A 17,358-nucleotide genomic window follows, 5' to 3' on the forward strand; every position below is an offset into this window, starting at 1 on the left:
TTTGTCACTACCATACAAACTAAAGCATATCCCTGTGACCCTATGAACTCTGATAGAGTCAGTGCCAGAGGTCAATGCATTTCTGCCAGAGTGCAACTCATCTATGGGTTTTCAGAATTAAATTCATTATTTCCAAAACTCCACTGAACTTGTCATTCATCTTGCTCACATTTTGAATGGATTCAAGTCAAACTTTTGAGTGTCACTTAATGGAGCACATGTTAGAAATATTAATGCTTGCTGCACATCATTTTCTATCTATCAATTTTTGGAGACTGAAGATCTGAACGTTTGGTAGGTGATGGTGTGGGGGGGCAGTAATTTTATACAATTTGACCTAGCAGCTCTTCAAAGCCTTCACTAGTCAGAAGAAAAACACAAACATCAGCATTAAGTAATTCAAAAAACCACAGAAAATTTCTTTTAAAATTGTTTGCGGTAGACATTTTTGGTGACAAAACTATTTTCAAAATATTGATTCAATACTTGAAATTAAATATTGCAATACTGGTGAACAAACAAACACTTGATTTATGCAAAATGTCTTTGCTTATTATTTGCTCAGAATCTATAGTTTAATATTTTCACTGTACTAGTGGAATTCAAATTAATATAGTGCCCAATTAATTAAGCATTTATTTACAAACATGTACCTTCTATATTGAACATATATATATATTCTACCTTCTAAATGAACATTAAATGAGGAAAAAGAATCAGATGAATGATCCACACTTACTTTCTCCACAATTTTTCAAACTCGTCATCATCCATGTGGTACCCCAGTTGCTTCAGCATGTCCCTGAACTCAGGAAGCAGGATCCGAACAGGCCCTTCAATGTTCTTCTGAGGCAGAATTTCAGTCAGGTCCAAAAGCCTAATGTTGGAGAGAGAAATACAGATAGAATCAGGAGAAAATATCCAACAGAACAGAACAGAATTTCATATCATACCTACATCACATGGGCGGTCGGTGTGGACTTGTTGGGCCGAAGGGCCTGTTTCCACACTGTAATCTAATCTAATCTAATCAGTCTGGAAAATAAATCTCAAATTAAGGCACAATAGTGCAGATGCTGGAAACAAACTCAAAGAATGCTGGAGAAACTCAAGCATCTGTGGTTCTGAAAAACAGTGGCACTGGATTCATTGCCAGACCTGCTGAGTTTCTCCAGCAATCTCTGTATTTGTTGCAAAATAAACCTTTCTGATAACTGCTTTTTAAGTTGCAAGATTCATGATGACAGACACTAGGTTTTCTTCATTCTTTGTTATACCATCTTAACTTTGGAGTACTCACACACGCACACATTCTCTGCATGGTTATGTTTTCTACTTTGTGTAAAGGCGGCATGGGAAAAGGTGTGAAAAACATTTACAAGGATGAAACCCAGAGCTAAATGGTTATATGCATTGTGAATAACTGAATATGACTATAGATTTGTAGGTCGAAAGTGTGGTGCTGGAAAAGCACAGCAGGTCAGGAAGCATCTGAGGAACAGGTGAATCGATGTTTCGGACATAAGCCCTTCATCAGGAACCTGGAATTAGGAACATTGAAGGGCTTATGTCCGAAACATCGATTCTCCTGCTCCTCGGATGCTGCCTGTCCTGCTGTGCTTTTCCAGCACCACATTCTCAACCCTGATCTCCAATATCTGTAGTCCTCACTTTCTCCTATATATTTGTATGTGCAGCAAATATGGATTTGGAAATAAATGCACTTTGTAGTCAATTAAAACACATTCTTTGTTCAAAATAGAAACTGGACACATTATCTGGTCTTAAAAAGATACACTGAAGAATTAAAAGTGATTCATCAGAAAGTGCCTTGAGTACAATCATGTTATAACAATGACTATATATACTAAGGCAATCAATTTTAATAATTATTAAGTGAGTAACACTGCAGCGTTTTTGCTTAATTCACAAAGGATTTTTCCTAGTGTTCTGCCAATATTTAATCACTGGCCAACATTACTAAAATACATGATGTGGCCAGTATCTCACTGCTTTTTGTGCAAGTTTACTGTGAACACATTGGCTCCAGTATTTCCTGAAATAAAGCAGTGATCATGTTGCAAAAGCACTTTTGGGATGTCCCACAAAGTTTGCAAAGGGTGCTAGAGAAATGTACTTTCCCTCTTTTTGATTTGTAAATAAATAAAACAGAGTTTAAATACTTGATGCCTTATTTTCTGAGCGCTGCTTATGAATCAGACAAGCATATGGATGAAAATAGATTTGGAAAGTGCTAGAGAAATTCAGTAGGTCTGGCAGCATCTGTGGAGAGAGAAAGAGAGTTAACACTTTGAAACTAAAATGACTCCTTCAATTCTGCAGTTAAGATTGTATCCATTCTTGAATGCTGCCAGACTTGCTGAGTTTCTCCAGCATTTTCTGTTTTTATCTCATATGACAAGCATTTGCAATATTTTGCTTTATTTAGGCAGATGAATGATCTCTGCCATGATTCCTACCTCTGCTTTACTTTATCCTTCAGCTGCGAGTGCACCTGGGAGGCAGTTGCCAGAATCTTGTCACTGTGTCGGGTCACAGGATCGAGCCAAGAGGCTGCTCTCATTGAGATAGGGTCTCGAGCAGCCGCATAAAAGTCTTCACATTTAATGAGTGTCTTTTCGTTTAGCTTGAACCTGAATAGAGTGATTGTTAAAAATACACATAACATTAGTATTTATTTGCATCTCTGGTATGATGTTTCATTTCAGCTTTTTGCTACATTGCAGCTGATGCTGTTACAATATTGCTGGTTTCAGATAGAGTCATAAAATGTTTACAGCACTGAAAGAAGTCCGTTGGCTCATCCTGACCATGCTGGTCATCAACAATCTATATCTATTCTCATCCCACTATCCAAGCCATTGCCTTTGGATGCTATGGTGTTTCAAGAGGTCATCTAAGAAGCTCTTAAATGTCAGAGTGTTCCTGCCTATACTAACCTTTCAGGCAGTGGGTTCCAGATACCCAATCCTCAGTGTGAAAAAATCTTTCCTTCGAAGCCTCCTGCACCCTATCTTAAAACTGTGCCCCCTAGTTAATAATCCCTCTACTAAGGGGAAAATATTCTCCCTATCGAGCCTGCTGATGTCCCTCAGAACTTTGTGCACCTCAATCAGATTCCCCCTCAGCTTTCTCTGCTCTAAGGAAAATAGCCCCAACCAACCTAGTGTCTCGTCATAGCTGAATGACTCCAGACCCAGGCAACGTCCTGGTGAATCTCTTCTACACCCTCTCAAGTGCAATCTCATCCTTCTTATAGTGTGATGACCAGAGCTGCAACACATGACTCCAGCTGTGGCCTAACTAGCACTACACATAGCTCCATCATAACCTCATTGATCTTGTTCAGGGTGCATGGCCTGAGGAAATATCATTTTTACCTTGTGAATTGTGATCTGGTTATGCGCTGCGTAAAAGAGTGGAAGAAGCAAAATCTTTCAAAGGGGAATTGGCTATAGACTTGAGGAGCAAACTTGTCTAGACTCTGGGAAAAGAGTAGGGGAGTAGGATTGATTGAAGAAATCTTTCAAAGAACTGGTCCTACCATGATGGGCATATTTTGTTGCATAGTGATACCACAAATGAGTTAAATGGGGTGAGCATCTCAGTTAAAGGATACAATAAGAATCAAGTCCCAAATGGAGAGGATATAGGCTGGTACAGAAAGTAACACGGTAAAAACAATGACTGCAGATGCTGGAAACCAGATTCTGGATCAGTGGTGCTGGAAGAGCACAGCAATTCAGGCAGCATCCGAGGACAGACAAAATCGACGTTTTGGGCAAAAGCCCTTCATCAGGAATAAAGGAGGGCTTTTGCCCGAAACGTCGATTTTGCCTGTCCTCGGATGCTGCCTGAATTGCTGTGCTCTTCCAGCACCACTGATACAGAAAGTAACACATCAGGTTGAACTCAGGCAGATTTTAGAAAGGTGAAGAATGAGCTAGCTGAGATGAGATACAAATTAGCAACAATGAGATGTTTAAAAATTGCTTAATTTTAACATGCCATTGATAAAAATAGACTATTTTGATTTTCAGGTGGAGATGATGGATAAATTGAGATTTAAAACAAAATTAGAATTCAAGAACAGGCCACATGAAGCCCTTACAGATCAGCACATCTATACTATATCAACACTGTACTGATGTTATCATGAATATTGCAATATATTGACTATCAATATTTAATTATATCAACTGATTCAATATTTAGGACTTTAATTTCACCTTTAAATGAGTGAGCACCTTTTGTTTTTAAGCTGCTGCAGAGACTACTTGACCTGCAGGTTGGCTAACCTCCAGAGGGAATAAAAAATGAATGCAAAAACAACATTTTTAAGCAACTGATTGGCATTAAGATAATTGAAACAACAACAAGTAACAGACATTTAAAAAAAGGAAACTTACCGAAACCCATTAGGCAACAGGAAAAGATGCTGAGGACCTTCCAGTCTGTTTCAATAGCAACTTGATAGTTTTGACAATGGGAGACCTAAATTCCTTCATCCCATCACGTACCATGATCAACAATTACATGATTGAAATTCCCTCTTGTGAAAAGCTTTGATTATAAGTTTGTTCGGTGGCTACAGAAGGCAGTAACATCAAGAAGACCTGCAGGTTTGAGTAAATCTGCAGCATCTCTCTCAACAATTATTTCAAAATTGGCTCTGACTCTGTTACAGTTTGTTAAATCACAGAGATGGAAAAGTTAAAAACATGATGCACTTCAAGTATCATAACACCCATCTTAGAAAAGCATTGAGTGTAATTTAACAGAGGCTGCTGGCAGAGGATAATCAGCTTACACTGGCCATAACCTCATGAGTTCCCAAAGAAACTGCAGAATATCATTCATTTTACTAATGGACATTAACCTTTTTCAATTCCACTTCCTCCCAATGTGCAACTTTTATGGTTTAATAATGTTTATACTTTCAACTGAATGATTTTTTTTAGAAAGTGAGATCTGGTTGATTTGTTTCTTTATAGTTTTACACATAGTCAAGCACACATTGAAGTGAAAAGAAATTGTTTTTAAAAATTCAAACTGTTATGATCATCCTTAGGAATGAAGAGAGAGGAATTTATTCAACTCTCCAGATTTGATTTAACAATATACAATCTCTGCACTCTACTGATTTACTCTGTATTTGGATATTGTAGTTATGCTGTATACCTTCCACACTGTACAAAATTGAAACCTGCAAAGTACTGATATAGAATACCTCTAAGATAAGACATCCACAGTGTACCACATTAGTACTATATGTACCACTGCACATATTTACAATATGATATCTGGATCAATGAAATCCATACTGTACTGGTGTGCAATATTGGTGTTTGATATCTGTAGAACACTAATATATGATTTCCTAGACAGCTTTTGTAGTTGTGCATGCAGGGGTGGGGGGAGCAGACTGTGTTAAAATAAGGCCTAGAGTAATGCTGTGGAGATGTTAATTTAAATCCTATCATGGCAGTTGGTGGAATTTGAATTCAATTATATATTATGGAATTCAAACCTAGTCTCAGAAACCTATCATGACAACTATCATCAATTACTGTGATACCCCAAATCTGTTATCCTTAACTTATAACATCGGAGCCACAACATTGTGGTTGACTCTTGACTACCTCTGTTTTGGCTTGGGATGGGCAACAATTGTTGTCAAGCCAAATCACATGAATGAGTGAAAACTATGGTCCATTCCATTCTGATTTCTATTATAATAGAATATTAGTATTGTTCATGACATTAATGCCTGCCTTGATTTCATGTATATTAAGTGTCTTAACTAACAGGGAAATCTGAAATCTTTACCAAGTCTTTTATTTACAGACATCAGCAAAATCAATGCACGGTACATTCTGTTGAGGGTTGTGAATAGCCGAGCTAAGATTATTGATCTGTGGGTTGAATTTCTGTGGGGTACTCTCGCAGAGCATCATTTACATTTTCATTTACAGTTTCTCCTGCCTCTCTAACAAAATTAGACAATTGGCTTTATTCCGAACTGTAATTCACTCTTTGGCTGGATCCAATTATAAGCTTAAGTTAAACAAATGATTATGGAAAAGCACATTACACCTCAAGGTGTACAAGTCTTATATTTCTTTCAAAGTGAATCCTTTCCACTTGAAACCGGGCACCCCAGACACAGCCCAGCTTTGGAAAGAATTGATTGGCTGAAAATATTATTTTGCTTAAAACTGAAGATCAAATATCACATTGCTACTTCTGCTCTGCAATAAAACCTGCTTCAAATTACCCACCTCAAAAGAAGTTGCTGGTATTGTCTTGGTGTGATAAATCGTCCCAAGAATTTTGTCAGAACCATAAGGAGAACATCCCTAGGAGAATGAATAATTTATTAATCAATCTCTTCACATCTTCTTGTTAATGGCTTTTTACCCTTCACAGCTTGTTTTCATTGTGATCATGACAATCAATTTAGACCATAAGACAATAAGATGTTGGTTCAGAAGTGGACCATTCAGCCCATTAAGTCCGCTCTACCATTCAATAAGACTATGGCTGATCTGAAAATTCTCAACTCCACTCTCCACTTTTTCCCCATAATCCTTGATTTCTTTACTGATTAAAAATCGGTCTGTCTCAGTCTTGAATAAACTTAACAACCTAACATCTGTGGTAAAGAATTCTTCACATTGTCTACCTTCTGAGGGAAAAAATTCTTCCTCACCCCTGTCTTAAATGGATGACCACTCATTCTGAAATAATGAGCTAAACTCTCCCACAAGAGGAAGCAAGTTTCCTGTCCAGCTGCCAAAGAATCATACATGCTTCAATAGGGTCTCCGCTCATTCTTCTAAACTCCAATGAGTACAGGCCCAACCTACTCAACCTCAACTTGTACGAATATCCCTCCATGGCCGAAATGAACCAAGTGAGTTACCTCTGGACTGCCTCCAATGTCAGTAAATCTTTCCTTCAATTTACCTGTTAAGCTGTCCTTTTCCTTCAGGATCATTTGCTTTAAAGAGCTGTTTTACTGCAAAGTAGCCGCTAGATATTATTTTCTCACGCAGTTGATGCTCCAGCTGTAAAACAGGAGAATTGAAGAACAGCTTTGAATAGCTTCCGTAGTTGGTGAATAATACAAATGACCTTTAATTAGAAAAGGATATTTAAATAACTGCACATAGGCCAGTATCCCATCACCAACTCACCCCTTATCTACATGTGCACTGTACATGGGCTTTGACCAGCCAGCTCAGAGTCAGTCCCTAGACTGAGGAGACCTTCTGAATCTCCTGTTTATATCTTCCAGCCAGAGCTCAGCGATTGGCCTTAGTTAACAACCCCGAGCAAGGCCCTCATAGTCGATGGTCATGGTCCCAATCACTACAGGTACGAAGGGATAGGAGGTGAAAATGACATTAGAAAAGTCTGCCGTATCCTAACAAATACCTCATCGATCTCAATCCTGAGCTGGGTCCCAGGGCGGGATCTATTGCTTATCCTGCTGCTCTGGCTCATTCTGCTGTCTGTACGATTTTCCAGATCTGCTCGCTGACCTGTAATAGTAAGATGTAAGCAAATATATAGGCCCGTTTATATTATATGACATCAATCACTGAACACCATTTTTTAAAATAGAGAAAGACTCTATATGTCCTTTAGCTTTGTCTATCTCTTGATACACATGATATTATCTAATAATCCATCAATATGTAAAAATGTTATGTCGAGTGCAAGCATACATCATTTTGTTAGATATGTTGGGAGTTCCTCAGCTGCAAACTGACAAGTATATTGCAAACTGATTTGAACTTAGTGACTACATGTAAAAAAGGATTGATGCAAGAATAATTCAAGAAATTAAATTACATCTTGCAGCCATTAAGACATTTAGTAGGAGAGTCATTCAGCTGCTTTTATAAAATATCAAAACCCCTGACTCTGGAATGAGTAGTAGCATAGAGGGTTGTTCACAGCTGAAAATTAACATTTTACTACATCTCTTATTTCATTCTTCCAATATTACACATCCATTTTCATTTCTAAGTTTCAGTAAAACTGAGTTGAACAGAGAGACAATGCTTTGATTGAACCTGAGCAAAGCATGTCCATAAACTTGCAAATGAAAATCTACTGAAGCTACAGAGAAAGCAACCTGCTGCAAACTGTCTGGCAGAACAACAACAAAGGGTGAGGCAATGAAGGTACTGAGAATGGGTTTTGCTATTCTTCCAGATATTTGTTTTATAGAGGTCTACATGCAACTTGCTACACAGAAACAGGCCATTTGACCTAACTGTTTAATGCTGGGTTCCTATTCTCCATTCCATATTTCCTCAACTAAGTTCTATCATAGTTAGCCTCCATTGCCCTTTGTCTCAAATACATGCCAAGTTTCCCATTTAATGCAGTTAGGCCTTTGAGTTCAGCTACTGCCCACTTGCCTGAATCGATGCAGCTTCAACAACACTCAAGAAGCTTGACACCATCCAGGACAAAACACTTGATTGGCACCACATCCATAAACACCCACTCCCTCCACTTCCAATGCTCAGTAACAGCAGTGTGTACTATCCAGAAGATTTTTATGAAGCTGTAGACGGGTACTGTACCTTTAAAAGAGTTGTAAAGCTGGCAAACCTGTGATGTGACTGACTGCAAGCTCAGCATGTGTTTAAAAATTTAAAAATGTAACATTTGGCTGCAAAACAAATAGCTAAGCTGAGTTGCTATGCCCCACCACAATTCAAATTTAGCCAATCAATTTAAATTATACCCAAGATACAAAAACCCAATCAATTTGAATTTTACTGTTTTGACAGCATCAAACTAATGAGACGATCCTATATTTTGGGGTATAAAAAGAAGGCATTTTGAACAGTTAACCAGAGAGGCAAAGAGCACCAATACAGACTGCCCGTAGACTTGCTTTCTGAATGGTACCTTTATCTATGAAAGACCTTTGCGGCAGAAGACCAAAGAAAAGAAGACCCAGGAAGATACAAAGGGAAGATCAGCAGCTGGCTGGTTTTGAAACTTGATTTTTTTTGTAAATCTTAATCAGGAGTTTTATCGGGGGTCCAGAACTAGAGGGCATAGGATTAGGGTCAGGGGGAAAGATATAAAAAAGATCTAAGGGACAACATTTTCATGCAGAGGGTGGTGTGTGTGTGGAATGGGCTGCCAGAGGAAGTAGTGGAGGCTGGTACAATTGCAACATTTAAAATGCATTTGGATGGGTACATGAATTGGAAGAGTTTGGAGGGAGATGGGCCGGGTGTTGACAGGTGGGACTAGATTGGTCGGCATGGATGAGTTGGACTGAAGGGTCTGTTTCCGTGCTGTACATCTCTATTACTGTATGAGTAGGAGATAGATAACTCGATCAGACAAAGGAAGCTTACAGTGTAGATAGTTGTTGTGTAATGTTCTCTTTTCTTAGAGTTAAAGAATAAATTGTTAATTTTTTTCTTTAAATAGTGGGATTTGGGTAGTTCTTTGTCACTCATACTTTAATAGATTACAAGGCGAGGTGAGCTTTTCTGTGTGTCAGGTTTAAATTAGCAGAAGGGTTTACCCCGTGTCATAACAAAATGCACTGCAGAAATTCACCAAAGATCCTCAGGCAGCACCTTCCAAAGCCATGACTACTTCTATCTAGAAGGCTAAGGGTAGCAGATACATGGGAAAACCATGTAAATTCCTGCAAATTCCACACCAAGCCATTCACCATCCTGACTTGGAAAGAGTTTACCATTCCATCATTGTTGCTGGGTCAAAATCTGAAATTTTCTCCCTAAGGACATTGTGGGTCTATCTACAGCACATGGACTGCAGCAGTTCAAGAAGGTAGTTCACCAACACCTTTTCAAAAGTAACTGGGGACAGGCAATAAATTTTGGCCTAGCCAGTGATACCCATGTTGCATAAGTGAATGAATAAAAAAAGAAAGGATTTTAAATTTTCCAATGTGGCATTCAAAACTAACTAATTAAGTATAATAATTCTTTGAAATTAAAACAGTCCAAAAGTGTTACTTAAGGAGATTTAGAAACATCACCACCAACGTGTCAATGTCCTCTTGGGGTTCGATGACATTCTCCTTACTGTTTACAATGCATCCAAGTTTTATATCATCAAGCAGGATTTAGAACATCAGGATAAGCAAAGATCCCAATGTCAACCCCTGGGGAATTCCACCACAAACATTCCTCCATCTGTATCCCTGTCTCATTGTGTGCAGTATCTCCCTGTCTCTGTATGTATGGTATCCTCCTGTCTCTCTGTGTGCATTATCCTTCTGTCTCTCTGTCTACAGTATCCCCCATCTTTCTGTGAGCAGTATCTCTCTGCGTCAGTATGTCTGCCTGTCTGTGCAGTATCCCCTGGTCTCTCTGCATACAGCCTATTCACCAGTCTCTCTGCGTGCAGTATCCCCCATGTCCACGTCATTATCCACTTCTCTCTCTGTGTACAGTATCCTCCTGTCTCTCTGTGTGCAGTCTCTCTCTGTCAGGCTATCTGCCTGCGTGTTCAGTGTTCCCTCATCTTTCTATGTGCAGTCTCTCTTGGTGTCTTAATTAGAATTCCTACAGTGTGGAAATAGGCTCTTTGGCCCATCAGGTCCAGTCGACCCACTGAAGAGTCACCCACCCAGACCCATTCCCTTACCGTATATTTGTCCCTGACTAATGCATCTAACCTACACATCCTTGAACACTATGCGCAACTTAGCATGGCCAGTTCACCTAACCTGCACTGTGGGACGAAACCGGAGCACACGGAGGAAACCCATGCAGACACGGGGAGAATGTGCAAAATCCACACAGACAGTCACCCAAGGCTGGATTTGAACCTGGGTCATTGGTGCTGTGAAATAGCAGTGCTAACCACTGAGCCACCATGCTGCCTTTGAGACACTGTGCCATCCATCTCTCTTTCAGTATCTCTGCCTGTGTGTGCAGTACCTCCCTGTCTCTCTGTGTGCAGTATCGCCCTGTCCATCTGTGGGCAGTATCGCCCTATCTCTCTGTGTCACTCTAACTGTCTATGTGCAGTATCTCCACATATCTCTGTGTGCAGTATCTCCCTGTCTTTCTGTGTGCAGGTTCTGTCTCTCTGCGTGCAGCATACCCCCAGTCGCTCTTTGTGTAGCACCCCCTGTCTCTCTGTATGCAGTATCTCTCTATCTTTCTGTGTCAGTGTATGACCCTCTTTGTGCAGAATCCTCCATCTCTCTGCGTCCAGTATCTCCCTGTCTCTCCGCGCGCGGCAAACCCCTGTCTCTCTGTGTGCAGTATCTCCCTCTCTCTCTGTGTGCAGCATCCCCCGTTCTTTTTGTGTGCAGTATCTCCCTATCTCTCTGTGTACAATATCTCCCTGTCTCTCTGTATGCAGTATGTCTCCACCTTTCTGTTTCAGTATATCACCCTCTTTGTGCAGAATCCACCATCTCTCTGCGTGCAGTATTTCTGTCTCTCTGTGTTAGGATACATGCCTGTGCATGCAGTATCTCGCAATCAGTCTGTGTGCATTATCTCCCTGTCTCTCAGTGTGCAGTCTCTTCTGTCTCTCAGTGTCAGTATATTTGCTTGCCTGTGCAGTATCTCCACGCCCGTGTGCAGTATCTCCCTGTCTCTCTGTGAGCAGTATTTCGATGTGCTGTCTCTCTCTGTTTCTCTGTGTCAGTATATCTCTCTCTGTGTGCAGTGTCCCACTGCCTCTCTGTGTGCAGTGTCCCACTGCCTCTCTGTGTGCAGTGTCCCACTGCCTCTCTGTGTGCAGTGTCCCACTGCCTCTCCGTGTGCAGTGTCCCACTGCCTCCCTGTGTCTCCGTGTGCAGTATCTCCCTGTCTCTCCGTGTGCAGTATCTCCCTGTCTCTCCGTGTGCAGTATCTCCCTGTCTCTCCGTGTGCAGTATCTCCCTGTCTCTCCGTGTGCAGTATCTCCCTGTCTCGCCGTGTGCAGTATCTCCCTGTCTCGCCGTGTGCAGTATCTCACTGTCTCGCCGTGTGCAGTATCTCACTGTCTCGCCGTGTGCAGTATCTCACTGTCTCTCCGTGTGCAGTATCTCACTGTCTCTCCGTGTGCAGTATCTCACTGTCTCTCCGTGTGCAGTACTTCACTGTCTCTCTCTGAATGCAGTACTTCTCTGTCTCTCTGTATGCAGTATCTCCCTGTCTCTCTGTCTGCAGTTTCTCACTGTCTCTCAGTGTGTAGTATTTGTCTGCCACCCGATGTGCAATATCTGCCTGTTTCTCTTTGTGTAATATGTCCCTGTCTCTCGGTGTGCATTATTTCTCTGTCTCTCTGTGCACAGTATCTCCCTGTCTCCGTGTGCAGTATCTCTGTGTGCTGTCGCTCTCGGTCTCCCTGTCAGTATATCTGCCTGTGTGTGCAGTATCTCCCTGCCTCTCTCTGTCTCTCTGTGTGCAGTTTCACCCTGTCTTTCAGTGTGCATTATTTCTCTGTCACTCTGTATGCAGCATCTGTCTGTCTCTCTCTGTCAGTATAACTGCCTGTGTGTGAAGTATCTCCCTGCTCTTCTCAGTGTGCAGTCTCTTCTGTCTGTCAGTGTCAGTATACCTGCTTGTGTGTGCAGTATCTCTGTGTCTCTGCGTGCATTATCTCCCTGTCTCTCTCTGTGCAGTACTTCTCTGTCTCTCTGTATGCAATATTCCCCTATCACTCTGTGTACAGTATCCCCCTGTCTCTCTGTGTGCAGTATCCCTGTCTCTCTGTGCGCAGTATTTCTGTGTGCAGTATCTCCCTGTCTTACTGTGCGCAGTATCTCCTGGTCTTGTCTCTCCGTGTGCAGTACCTCACTGTCTCTCTGTGCGCAGTATTTCTGTGTGCAGTATCTCCCTGTCTTTCTGTGCACAGTATCTCCTGGTCTCTCATTGTGCAGCTGTCTCTGTCTCTCTATGTCAGTATATCTACCTATGTGTGTGCAATATCTCCCTGTCTCTCTCTATGCAGTATCCCCCTGTCTCTCTGTATGCAGTATCCCCTGTCTTTCTGTGTGCAGTATCCTCCTGTCTCCCTATGTGCAGTATCTTTCTGTCTCTCTGTGTGCAGTATCTCTCTGTCTCTGTGTGCAGTATATTTGCCTTTGTGTGCAATATCTCCCTGTCTCTCTATGTCTAGTGTTTCCCTGTCTTTCTGAATGCAGGATCTCTCGGTCTCTGTGTCAGTATATCTGCCTGCATGTGCAGTATCATTCTGTTTGGAATATCCCCCTGTCTCTCCGTGCAGAATCTGTCTTTCTGTGTGCAGTATCTCTCTGTATATATGTGTGCAGTATTACTGTCTCTCAGTGTGCAGTATCTCTCTGTCTCTATGTGCAAGTATTGCCTTCTGTCTGTGTACAGTATCTCTCTGTGTTTCTGTGTTCTTTATCTGTTTCTGTGTGTGGTATCCCCGTCTCTCTGTGTGCAGTATCTCCCAGTCTCAGTGTGCAGTATCTCACTGTCTCTGTGTGCAATATCCCACTGTCTCTCTGTGTCAGTATATCTACCTGTGTGTGCAGTATCGCCGATTCTCTGTGCAGTACCTCTCTATCTCTCTATGCACAGTATCTCTGTGTACAGTATCTCCCTGTCTCTCTGTGCGCAGTATCTCTGTGTAGAGTATCTCCCTGGCTCTCTGTGTGCAGCATACCCCTGTCTCTCTGAGTGCAGTGTCTCTCTGTGTCTCTGTGTGGAGCGTACCCCTATCTCTCTGTGTGCAGGATCTCTGTCTCTCTGTGTACAATATCTCCCTGTCTCTCTGTGCGCAGTATCCCTTTCTCTCTGTGTCAGTATATCTACCTGTGTGTGCAGTATCGCCGATTCTCTGTGCAGTACCTCTCTATCTCTCTATGCACAGTATCTCTGTGTAGAGTAATTCCCTGTCTCTCTGTGTGCAGTGTCTCTCTGTGGAGCGTACCCCTATCTCTGTGTGGAGCGTACCCCTATCTCTGCGTGCAGTATCTCCCTGTCTCTCTGCGTGCAGTATCTCCCTGTCTCTCTGCGTGCAGTATCACCCTGTCTCTCTGCGTGCAGTATCACCCTGTCTCTCTGCGTGCAGTATCACCCTGTCTCTCTGCGTGCAGTATCACCCTGTCTCTCTGCGTGCAGTATCACCCTGTCTCTCTGCGTGCAGTATCACCCTGTCTCTCTGCGTGCAGTATCACCCTGTCTCTCTGCGTGCAGTATCACCCTGTCTCTCTGCGTGCAGTATCACCCTGTCTCTCTGCGTGCAGTATCACCCTGTCTCTCTGCGTGCAGTATCACCCTGTCTCTCTGCGTGCAGTATCACCCTGTCTCTCTGCGTGCAGTATCACCCTGTCTCTCTGCGTGCAGTATCACCCTGTCTCTCTGCGTGCAGTATCACCCTGTCTCTCTGCGTGCAGTATCACCCTGTCTCTCTGCGTGCAGTATCACCCTGTCTCTCTGCGTGCAGTATCACCCTGTCTCTCTGCGTGCAGTATCACCCTGTCTCTCTGCGTGCAGTATCACCCTGTCTCTCTGCGTGCAGTATCACCTCTCTCTGTGTGTGCAGTATCCCCCTGTCTCTCTGTGTGTGCAGTATCCCCCTGTCTCTCTGTGTGTGCAGTATCCCCCTGTCTCTCTGTGTGTGCAGTATCCCCCCTGTCTCTCTGAGTGTGCAGTATCCCCCCTGTCTCTCTGAGTGTGCAGTATCCCCCTGTCTCTGTGTGCGCGCAGTATCCCACTGTCTCTCTGTGTGCGCATTATCCCCCTGTCTCTCTGTGTGCGCATTATCCCCCTGTCTCTCTGTGTGCAGTATCCCCCTGTCTCTCTGTGTGTAGTATCCCCAGTCTCTCTGTCAGTATATCTGCCTGACTCTGCAGTATCTCACTGTCTCTGTGTGTGCAGTATCTCACACTCTCTCTGTGTGTGCAGTATCCCCCTGTCTCTCTGTGTGTGCAGTATCCCCCTGTCTCTGTGTGCGCGCAGTATCCCACTGTCTCTCTGTGTGCGCAGTATCCCACTGTCTCTCTGTGTGCGCAGTATCCCCCTGTCTCTGTGCGCGCGCAGTATCCCCCTGTCTCTCTGTGTGTGCAGTATCCCCCTGTCTCTCTGTGTGTGCAGTATCCCCCTGTCTCTCAGTCTCTATGTGTCAGCATATCTGCCAGTCTATGCAGTATCTCCCAGTCTCTCTGTGTGCAGTATCTCTGTCTCTTTCTGTCAGTATATCTGCCTGACTCTGCAGTATCTCCCTGTCTCTCTGTGTGCAGTATCCCCCTGTCTCTCAGTCTCAATGTGTCAGCATATCTGCCAGTCTATGCAGTATCCCCCGTCTCTCTGTGTGCAGTTTCTCTCTGTCTTTCTGCGCGCAGGATCTCTCTGTATCTCTGTCAGTATGTCTGCCTATGTGTGCAATATCTCCCTGTCTCGCGGTGTGCAGTATGTGCTGTTAGTCTGTGTCAGTATATCTGCCATTGTATACATTATCCCCTTGTCTCTCCGTGTGCAGTATCCCTCTGTCAGTATATCAGCCAGTGTACACATTATCCCCGTGTCTCTCGGTGTGCAGTATCCCCCTGTCTTTCTGTGTGCAGTTTTTCACTGTACTTCTGCGTGCTTCTCTGTCTCTCTGTGTCTGTCTATCCTTGTGTCGCTCTGTGTCAGTCTCTATCTCCCTGTGACTGTTGCTGTCTCTCAACCAGTTGTGCTCCCGACTCGACATTACTGTCCCGTCAATTGACTCACCGAAGATGGGGAGCCGGGGTTTGTCAGGGTCAGTCCCGAATGTCACCTGCACTCCCTCGGGAATGCAGGCCAGCGACACCCGCGGTCCTCCTCCCGGCTCCAGTTCCTTGCTGCGGCCGCAGTGAGGCGAGTCCACAGGCTCCCTGCGCCGGTTACGGTCATTGGGCGCCGGCCTGTCCGGTCCCGGGAACGGATCGGCCGATGTCTTGTCTCCGGAGCGGGAGAAGCCCCGGACACTGATGGTCTCTGGGTCCCCGAGGCGGGACAGCGGATGCTGGACATACTGCAGCCGGGGAGTAAGGTGGCTGGGAGGCCGGGACACTCCGCCTAAAGCTGCCATCCTTAGGAAAAGTGGGGGGGAAATAAATCCAATCGAAAATATTCCCTTTAAAACACAGAGAAATGTAACCGGCGTGGAGCAACTTCTCACGAGTTGGTGACTGCGTGTCCCTGAATCAACAAGCAGACGTTGCTATAGGCAACACAGTAAGCCCAAATCCTTTTCATTAAATTGCTTTTGCATTCACAAAGCAGAAGGAAGTAGGTTTCAGGCAGTTCCACACAAACAGAATCGCTGAAAATGAACTCTCAACAACTGCACTTGAACACAGGCAGCATTGTAACTTGCAGCAGCCCTTAACAGTTTGGGCCTTTTCATTGGAGAGTTGACAGGCTTGGTATGTCAACCAAACAAATAATCTATCTTCGGTTCAAAGTTTTGTAAACAAAATCTCTCAGCAGGTGGCTGATGCAAGCACCACAGATGCAACTAGGGTAGGAGTATCTACCATAGTGTTATCGGCATATTAATAATACTGTCTCCAAAATCTGCAGATGGAAGAAACTGTTTCGCAGGTATAAACACTAGGAATTTGAAGGGAACTTGGGAGAAATTGAAGTTGTTCTTAAACCCATCCTCACGCAAATGACAGACCACCGTCCCTCGTACTGATTAGCTGCACACACTGTGGCATTTTCAGGGGATAATGGTGGCTGGTATCTCACGACTGTTGACTCTGATGCAAGAGAGGCAACACGAGCAGCCAACAGAACGAACACATGAGGCAGATATTTGATCTGTAACAGCTACAGGATCTGTGAACTCCCATACAGTTGGAGGGCAGACCAGATTTTATCAGTGTGAACCTCCAGGTGATATCCCCAAGCTGCATCCTACAGACCTCAGGGCCTTGAGTATAAACAAAGGATGCTGGAGAAACTCAGCAGGTCTGGCAGCATCTGTGGAGAGAGAAACAGTTAATAATTCAAACCCAATATGACTTCAGAACTGAAAGGGGCTGGAAAATGCTGTTTTTTTAATGCTGTTGACAGCAGGGGAGAAAGAGCAAATGGAACAGGCAGTGAAAGTGCCCACAGCAAAAGACATTCCCTTTCAGTTCGGAGTAAGAGTCATATTGGGCTCAAAACATCCATTCTCTTTGCAGAAGTTACCAGACCTGTTGAGCTTCTAAGCATTTCATATTTTTATTTAGCTTTAAGAATTTAATGTATTTTGATTTAATATATTTTATTTAGATTTAAGCATTTAATGTATTTTGCTTCTATTTAAGGTGAAGACCTTTGACTGGACAGAGGGCTGTAATGAGACTGATAATTCTGTGGCATAATGTAC

At 43.2% G+C, this 17,358-nt stretch overlaps 1 protein-coding gene across 1 annotated transcript in view; it reads right to left on the reverse strand.

Annotated features, from left to right (window-relative positions):
* The window catches only part of si:ch211-197n1.2 (EF-hand calcium-binding domain-containing protein 6), an 88,969-nt gene extending 72,350 nt beyond the window's left edge, over positions 1-16,619 (reverse strand). The window contains exons 1-6 of the mRNA XM_043705826.1: positions 15,726-16,619; positions 7,462-7,568; positions 6,991-7,091; positions 6,303-6,380; positions 2,481-2,654; positions 740-877 (exon numbers count right to left, since the gene is read on the reverse strand). Of these exons, the coding sequence (XP_043561761.1) occupies positions 740-877; positions 2,481-2,654; positions 6,303-6,380; positions 6,991-7,091; positions 7,462-7,568; positions 15,726-16,065 (938 nt within the window). The 5' untranslated portion in view covers positions 16,066-16,619. The remainder of the gene's footprint in view (positions 1-739; positions 878-2,480; positions 2,655-6,302; positions 6,381-6,990; positions 7,092-7,461; positions 7,569-15,725) is intronic.
* Between the last annotated feature and the right edge of the window lie 739 nt (positions 16,620-17,358).

The sequence above is a fragment of the Chiloscyllium plagiosum genome, chromosome 2, assembly GCF_004010195.1.
Source record: "Chiloscyllium plagiosum isolate BGI_BamShark_2017 chromosome 2, ASM401019v2, whole genome shotgun sequence".
NCBI lineage: Eukaryota > Metazoa > Chordata > Chondrichthyes > Orectolobiformes > Hemiscylliidae > Chiloscyllium > Chiloscyllium plagiosum.